The sequence below is a fragment of the Echinops telfairi genome, unplaced genomic scaffold, assembly GCF_000313985.2.
Source record: "Echinops telfairi isolate 266 unplaced genomic scaffold, ASM31398v2 ScPeMD7_7458;HRSCAF=8496, whole genome shotgun sequence".
Taxonomy (NCBI): Eukaryota; Metazoa; Chordata; class Mammalia; order Afrosoricida; family Tenrecidae; genus Echinops; species Echinops telfairi.
Window position 1 is genome coordinate 39,607,526 of NW_022111358.1, and position 9,090 is coordinate 39,616,615.

The 9,090-nt window shown below is 41.8% G+C and overlaps 1 protein-coding gene across 1 annotated transcript in view; it reads left to right on the top strand.

Annotated features, from left to right (window-relative positions):
- Positions 1-9,090, top strand: part of ABCA6 (ATP binding cassette subfamily A member 6) — a 75,223-nt gene that overhangs the window by 33,312 nt on the left and 32,821 nt on the right. Inside the window, exons 12-18 of the mRNA XM_045299486.1 lie at positions 1,043-1,153; positions 2,733-2,908; positions 3,112-3,231; positions 3,823-3,961; positions 4,717-4,807; positions 6,331-6,470; positions 7,032-7,148. Of these exons, the coding sequence (XP_045155421.1) occupies positions 1,043-1,153; positions 2,733-2,908; positions 3,112-3,231; positions 3,823-3,961; positions 4,717-4,807; positions 6,331-6,470; positions 7,032-7,148 (894 nt within the window). The remainder of the gene's footprint in view (positions 1-1,042; positions 1,154-2,732; positions 2,909-3,111; positions 3,232-3,822; positions 3,962-4,716; positions 4,808-6,330; positions 6,471-7,031; positions 7,149-9,090) is intronic.

Here is a 9,090-nt window from a genome sequence, read left to right on the forward strand (position 1 = left end):
CAATGAAAATGTTTAGTGTATCTATTTAGCAGTCCCAATATAATTTTATCAAATAACTAATCGTTTTGGATGTATTTCAAGGGCCATTGTATTATCTCTACATTTTTTATGCTTTCTTTGGTTAATTTTAAACTTCCAGCAGTCACAGTTGACTGGATGGCAGTGAGATTTTGAGTACTACGTTCCACAAGGGACCCCTAGCGTTAGGAGACTTGTTCTAATCCAAAGGTCCGTAGTTCGAACCCACCAGCATGAGGATTTCTCCTCTCCTAAGATTTACAGCTTTGGAAACCCAAGGCACAGTTCTACCCCTTGAGTTACCATGAGTGAGAATTGACAGGATGGCAGTTGTATATTGTGTTTTATATTCCACTGATTGTTTTCTCACACACCCACCCACTTCGTGGCCTCTGGTCTGACTCAGTCACCTGATAGCACAGAGTAGAATGCCCAGAGGCTTCCTGAGGCTATAAATCTACATGGGAGCAGACTGTCTCCTCTTTCTCCCAAGGAGTGGTGGGTGTTAACAAGTGACCTTGAGGTTAGCAGCCAACACCTCACCACTTATTCCATTAGCGGTCCTTGTATCTGGCTCCAGCAAGATCTTATTTTAGTTGTTATATTTACTGCACCCATGTTCCTGTATCAATGACATGTGCTTTCATTCAATAGAGGTCTCCATTGTATTTTGATATCTTGCACTCCCAAACCAGTTTCATATTCCTCTTGAACGTTTTTCTTTAGCATTTGCAGCTTATCCTTCCAAGTGACCTTTAGAATTTTTTAGTAACTACAATAGGAAGGATTTTCGTTTTATGCGACGTCATTGTTGCTAACACATTTTCCAGCAGAGAAATCTCAGGCTTAGAGATGATCGTTTATTGAATAGCATCCACAGCAAGTGGAGGGACGGGGATCTTGGTGCAATCACACTAGAGCATGTGGGGAAGCTTGTAGTTGTTGTTGGCACATCTTGCTGTAAGGACCACTCCTTGTCAACTGTCCTCCTGTTTATAATGTTGATGTCTCATTCTACAAGCAGGTTTGTTCTTTGACATATATGAAGGTCAAATCACAGCCATCCTGGGTCACAGTGGATCTGGCAAATCTGCACTGCTGAACATTCTTAGTGGATTGTCTGTGCCCACAGAAGGTAAGTACCAGGAAATTCCCTGCAGGCAAGTTGTTCGATAATACAAGGAGCTCACGTGGAAGCCGATCATCTTTTTTTTTTTTAACATTTTATTAGGGGCTCATACAACTGTTATCACAATCCATACACACATCAATTGTGCAAAGCGCATTTGTACATCATTCTCAAAACATTTTCTCTCCACCCAAACCCCCGACACCAGGTCCTCATGTTTCCCCTCCCTTCCCGCTACCCCCTCCCTCATGAGCCCTTGATAGTTCACAAATAGTTGGTATTTTGTCATATCTTGCCCTGTCCGACGTCTCCCTTCACCCACTTTTCGGTTTTCTGTCCCCCAGGGAGGAGGTCACATACAGTTCCTTATAATCGGTTCCCTCTTTACTACCCATTCTCCCTTTACGCTCCCTGTCTCGCCACTCACACCACTGGTCCTGTAGGGCTCATCCGCCCTGGATTCCCTGGATTTTCAGCTCCTATCTGTACCAGTGTACATCCTCTGGTCCAGCCAGACCTGCAAGGTCGAATTTGAGTCATGGTAGTGGGAGCGGGGAGGAAACATTTAGAAACTAGAGGAGAGTTGTATTTCTCATTGTTGTTACATCACACCCTGACTGGCTCATCTCCTCCCCGAGACCCCTCTGCAAGGGGATCTCCAGTGGCCTACTAATGAGCTTTGGATCTCCACTCCGCACTCCCCCCATTATTCACTATGGTAAGATTTTTTGATCATCTTAAGCTTTTCATTCAAATGCTTAAATGTCAATACGGTGTATTTCCTATAATTACAGGATGTGAATGTGTTCCTCAAATGTGCATGAAGATCCTCAGTATCTTTATTATGTTGTTGTGTGCTATTCTCGGGGACATGTGCTCTCTAACCACTAACACTTAAGCCCGCAAACCCACTGCATCCTGTGGGGCCAACTGCCACATCTTCCCCCAGCCCAGTTGGAACCAGAGCCCTTTTGGTTAGCAGCTGGGTACTTGTTCCACTGCATGACCAGGGTCCCTCAGATTTATCATGCTTGTGCTTTGTGGCCTTTGAATCAGTTCCAATTCCATAGCGGCCCTGTGGATAACACAACCCAACCCTGCCCTGTCCCGTGCTAACCACACACAATTGCTTTTTATGCTGAGTTCATTGTTGCAGGCTTGATGTGTCAATCCATCTTGATCAGGGCCTTCCCCTTTTTTGCCGCCCCTCCACGGTACCAAGGATGGTGCCCTTTCCTAGGGACTGGTCTCTCCGGATGACATGTCCAAAGTAGGTGAGGCGCAGACTTGCCATCCTTGTCGCTAAGAAGCACTCCAGCTGTACTTCTTCCAAGATAAAACTGTTGGTTTGTTCTTTCGGGAGTCCATGGTACTTTCAGGATTCTTCAACCGCCAGAATAATCATCTTTATTAGTGGTTATTAAATTATGAAGTTGACATTTTAGATATTTGTTAATATGATATGTTAATCTTTGAGTCAGAATTGACTGGATAGCAGTAGATTTGGTTAATTGGTATGCTCTCTAAGTATTAATTAAACATACTATTTTGCTAATGCTAAATAGTTTTTAACTTCTCTTTTCAGGATCAGTTACCATCTATAACAGAAATCTCTCTGACATGGCAGAGCTGGAGGAAGTCCAAAAGATCACTGGAGTTTGTCCTCAATTCAATGTCCAAATTGACATGCTCACTGTGAAGGAAAATCTCAGGCTGTTTGCTAAAATCAAAGGGATTCAGCCACAAGAAGTGGAACCAGAGGTAGATGTCCACGCTTGGATTAAATTTAACTGCCCACCATTTACTGAGTTCATTCATAACCACAGACTCTCCTGCAGTTATTTACTTGCCTGGCTATGAATTAAATGGAGTCAAGGAGCTCTTAGCCCAAATAATTCTTGTTTTAATGGGTATTTAAAACTACACAGTAGAAACCATTTTCAATTTTGTATATATATTGACAGGTACAAAGAATTCTATTGGAATTGGACATGCAAAACATTCAGGATAGCATTGCTCAAAATTTAAGTGAAGGACAAAAACGAAAGCTGACCTTTGGAATTGCCATTTTAGGAGACCCTCGGGTAAGTGAGATGAGGCAAATTACCATTGAAAGCTCTTTTTATCACGGACAATATCAGGCTGCTCTTTGCAAAGCTTTCATTGTTTGTACCAACAGAAGATGAGACAAAAGACATATCTTAAAAGTGAGATGTGCTACAACAGAATGAAATCATATATATGGCCCTTATTTTAAATTTTAAACTTAACGGTAGAAGAGAAAATGGTTTTGCTTTTATCAAATGTTATAAGACAATTTACTAGGTTCTGCATAGAAACGGACCTGAATAACTATGCATAAGTCTACAGAGGATAAATGGCTGGTTAGTCATGATTATGGTGTAGGGGTTATGCCTTGGGCTTCTAACTTCAAGGTCAGCCATTTGAAACCACCATCCACGCCTCGAAAGAAAGATGGGGATTTCTACTCCCTAAAGAGTTAAGGGTTTCAGAAACTCACAGGGCCAGTTCGACCCTATCCTGTAGGGCTTCTATGAATTAAATCAACTCAATGGCCAGGAGTTTGTTTTTTGGGTATGTCACTGTTATGACTACTTGGTTATAACGGTTTCTGTGTAAGACAGACATCTCTAATATATCTTTATCCTCTGTAGATTTTACTATTAGATGAACCGACGGCTGGTTTGGATCCCTTCTCAAGACATCAAGTGTGGAACTTCCTGAAGGAGCGTAAATCGGACCACCTGATTCTCTTGAGTACCAGTTTCACTGATGAGGCGGACATCCTGGCTGGTCATTTCTGGTTTCATTTCAGCATTACAGTCAAGAATTTAGGACATTCAAAAGTCATGTCTATCCCCGGGGCAAGAGACCCATCCTCATTTCCCATTCCATCCCAGTCTGGTAGATACCAGGATTAGCCCCATAGTGGGCTTCTCCACAGGCTGTACCTTTAACTTATTATATACATTAATGAAAACATTATTGTTTGCTTTCAGGTCAACTATTGATTAACTTAAACATCTAAATTTTGTTCAATAGACCCACTCATGTAGTGGAAAACCACCCACTCATTCTTTAGCATCCAATATAAAGAATATGCCCATGCCACATTTTAAGGGAAATATGAGAGGGAATGGAACTAGATTGGCATTCATGAGTTCACATGAGTACATAAATTTGAATGTGGAATTAGACACAAGTAGAAGCAGTTATACCCCATGAAGCTCCAGTGGCATAGTGGGTTATGAGTTGGGCTGCTAACCTCAAGGTCAGTGGTTCAAATCTACTGCTACTATACGGGGTGGGGGGGTGGGGGTGGGGGAAATGAAGATTTCTGTTCTTGCAAAGATTTATAACCTTGGAACCCCTCGGAAAGCACTCTGCCCCTATAAGATCACTAGGAGTCACAATGTACTCAATGGCAGTAGGTTTGGGTTTTACATATAGAAAGTGCCGTCATTCTGAGCTTGGCTTTCTCACCTAATTTCCTACCAAGGGAAGAACCAACCCCTAATACTTCTTCTCACTTGGTTCCCTCTATTCAGATAGAAAAATGGTTCTGTCCAATGGAAGACTGATATGTGCGGGCTCTTCTCTCTTTCTGAAGAGACGATGGGGTCTTGGATACCACCTAAGGTACAGACTCTGGGGGTGGGCTGGATCGAGATGGATGTTTTCAAGATTGTTTATCAAAGTAGAGCATCTCAATGTTAGGTGACAGAGATGGACCTTGTGTTTCATCTCTTTCATACTAGATTGCTCACCACTCTTTCTCAAAGGATTTGTCTGCCCTTCTGCCTCCTTGTAACTTCATGAATGCCCATGGCAGGCAAAGTGTCTTTGCACTGTGATCCAAGTCTGACAATTCATAGCAGAATGACTCACGTTCCACATTTTCCGAGAGCTAATCTGTGCTGCCTGAACCTCTCCCTTCTTTCTACCTTCCAATATAATTTTATTTTATTTGTTAGACAAAAACAATCCAGTCATATGCTTCCATCCCATCCTAGTACAAATAAAGTCAAATCATTTTATGATCTAGTCTCCATGAGGAGTTGATCTAGTGGTAGAGAATAAAGAGGATTGGACTACTCTGTCCCTATAAGATAAATGGCCAAATATATGACCAGGCTAAAAGGAATGGAAAACAAACAAGCTCTAAGAGCAAACAAATCGTAGACAAAGGCTAACGTTCCCGTTGTTAGCTGACATCAAGTCAGTGCTGACTCATCGAGACCATATGGAACGAAACTCCATGCACAACAGAAAGAAACCCTGCCAGTGTTGCACCATCATCACAGTTGTTGTGTTGGAAGCCCCTGTTGCAGCCGCTGGGTCAAATCATCTCCTGGAGCGTCTTCGTATTTTACAATGCCCTTCTACTTTTACTAGGCCCGAGGTTCTTTTCCAGGACCGGTGTCTCTTGATAATGTGTCCAAAGTAAATGAGACTCACCGTCCTTGAGTCTAAGGAGCATTCTGGCTGTACTTCTTCCAAGACAGATTTGTTTGTTCATTTGGCAGTCCATGGAACTTCCAGTACTCTTTCCCAGAACCAGAATTCAGATGCATAGATTCTTTTTTGGCCTTCTATATTCAATGGCCAACTTTCACATACCTACAAGGCAGTTGACAATACCATGACTTGTCTTAGGCTCACCTTAGCCCTCAAATTAACACCCTTCCCCCCTACTGGCTACTAATTTCTGAACTCTACATGATCTGGTGTACTAACTATCTTTCCTAAGAAATCTCTTCTGCCTATTGCTTTTACCTCCTCCTGATCATCCTCATACTTTCTATAATTTAAATTATATTATGTGCTTGTCTGTATATCTACAATTTTCCGAATCTATACATGGGAGAAGAATGGAGCTGTCTACCCCTGTAAAGAGTTACAGTCTTAGAAACTCACAGGGGCAGTTCTACCCTGTTCTATAGAGTAGCTATGAGTGGCATCAGCTTGATGGCAGTTAGTTTGGTTTTTTATTTGATTTATACACCTTCTATTTATATATCATAAGAATATGAAAACTTGTGGGATTATTATCATCTTGTTTCCTTTGTACCATATGGCCAAGTAACATAGCACTCAATAAATACCTAGCAATGATACAATGGTGAAAGTGTCACTGACTGGCATGTTCTTTTAAATATTAGTTTGCACAGAAGTGAAATGTGTGATCCAGGAGAAATAACGTCCTTCCTTAAACATCACATCCCGGAAGCAAACTTAAAAACGGAAAGTCAAGATAAGCTTGTGTACACATTACCTGTAGAAAGGACCAGTGTATTCCCAGGTAATTTAGATATGATGACAATGGATGGAGGTGGGGGACGGGAGTCTGCACTCATACTATCATGTCCCCATCTACTGGGCTTGAGTTGGGTTGGATATTGGATTCATCCATAGAAACAGAATCTGAGGGGAAGGTTTGTCTGTGATTGATTTATGAGATCACTAGAAATACCAGTTGGGGTCGAGGCATGGGCTAGGGAAGGGAAGGAGGAAGCCCATCAGGGCTGCATTTTAAAGCAAGTTAGTGAGGTGGACACCTGAGGTTTAGACACGCAGGTATGGGGAAGATGGTGCTATTCTGATGGCTCGCATTTCCAGCAAAAAATATGACAGGAAGAGAGGGTGGTGTGCCTAAGATTTCATTAGAGAGAGGTCTGAAAATAGTCATGTCCAGGAATGAGAGGGTTATAATGAAAATGTTGTTTTGATTCGATGATATTCTCGATGCATATTTTTTTCCTGAATGATTTTCTGCATTGCATTTTAATAGATGTGAATTTGCCAGGTTTAGCTATCTATGTGTTTTGTTTTTCAAATATATCTGTAACTTATATTATTTTAGACCTTTTCAGTGACCTGGACAAGTGTTGTGGCCAGAAAATAAGGAGTTATGACGTTTCCACGTCAACTCTGAGTGAAGTCTTGATGCAACTAGAAGGGAAATCAATTGTGAGACAAGGTAAATCCCCTCATAGCATTCATAAAAAGCGAATTCCCGTGAGCACCTATCAATTTAGTATTTATAACTTCTTAAGTATCATTTAGAGTAGTCCAGGCATCCTCAAACTACGGCCCGCAGGCCACATGCAGCCCGCCGAGGACATTTATCCGGCCCGCTGGGTGTTTTTGCCCCGTTTTTTTAAAATTTCAAAATAAGATATGTGCAGCGGGCATAGGAATTTGATCATAGTTTTTTTTAAAAACGATGGTCCAGCCCTCCAAAGGGTCTGAGGGACAGTGAACTGGCCCCCTGTTTAAAAAGTTTGAGGACCCCTAAATTTTAGACTAAAGGATGTGATGAAGTCCAAATTGACTCTGCTGATTTCAAGTACCACCAGAAGGAATCTTGGTGCTATTGTGGTTAGCACTGGGCTGTGATCCGCATGGTCTGCAGTTCAAAATCACCAGCTACCCCAAGGGAGAAACAGACTTTCTACTTCTGTAAAGAGTTACAGTCTCAAAAAAGAGAGTTACAGTCTTGGATACTCACAGGGGCAGGTCTACTCTGTCCTGTAGAATCACTCTGAATCAGCACTGACTCCATTGCAGTGAGCATTTTGAGTATCATTGTTTCTAGCAAGCACACAGATGACTTCTTGGAATCTACCAATTTGCTCTTGAGAAACTTTTTGCCTCCACTTTTAGCAGCTTCCTCATACCGCTTAGTGGCTCATTGCCACTAAGGTATTGGGTTTGTGAAAAAGATTTCTATCATTATACCCTGAGCCATAAAATCTGAGCAAATTTTTCTTATGAAAGTTTTTTTAACTTTGTCCACGTACAAAAATTCCACTAAGGTCTTAATGAAAAGAAGGCTGTGATTGCCTCGTATCTAGTTTAATGGTGATACTAATCACAGTTCCCATACATGGTATTCTTGGTCAATAAAACTAGCCATGGGGGCAGAACCTTGGGAGAAACATGAGGGTGTCTCCCTACAAAGACTGACCATCTCGCTGAGTCTGAACCAGCTCCATGGCAGTGACCTGTTTGTTTGTTGTTATTCAATAGATTGGATTCATATCAAAAATTAAGAGAATTCACTAAAGTCTGATCTCATGACAGCCAGCTTTTGAAAAGGGACAGTCCCATATACAACAATATCCGGAGAGATCTCATGGTATCTCCTCCATGAGAATATTCTACTATAATTTCCCACATATCTGTTTATTGAATTACTTTCCTACAATAAACTCGTCAACAACTGTCACTTGCACCCTTTTACAGTCAAGAGAATCTGATCTAAGGGTGCTTATGTGATTTACCTCAAATAAAAGGCTAATAAGTCATCTATATAGGATTCCTGTGCAGGTACAATGGTGCCAGACCTGGGAACCCTTCACTGATGCTTCTAAATCACCGATGCTTTGAGATATTTGAGATTTCTGCGTCATGGGCCAATAGGACTCTTTTAACGCCCAAAGACCCCCACTTGCTTGTGTAATCTGCTAATGAACATTGTTGGGGAGTGACATTTAAAGTGAGACCCATGTTTTCATAGCAGACCTTCAGGCATTTATTACTGACCTTTTTGAAGGAAAGCATATGTGTTAGTAGACTAGAGAAACAAAGCCATGGACACACCGATGGGTATAAGAAAGAGATTTGTATACAAGAGGAATTGAACATTCAGAAAACATCCCAACGCAGTCCCGTCCAAGGCCATAAATCTGATATTAGCCCATATGTCTGATACCAATCTAGAAAGTCCTCTTCGGACTTACGAAACACATGCAATGATGCCGAATATAGGACGATCACAAGCCAGTGGGTAGAAAGTCTTTGGGCCCAGTGGTGTTGTAAGCATATCAGTGCTGGCAGAGGTCTCTCTGTGGCTTCTCCGGCTTCCAAGGTCTGGTTGCATCCATGTGGCTTGTCTTCTGCAATGTCTCCCAGGGAGT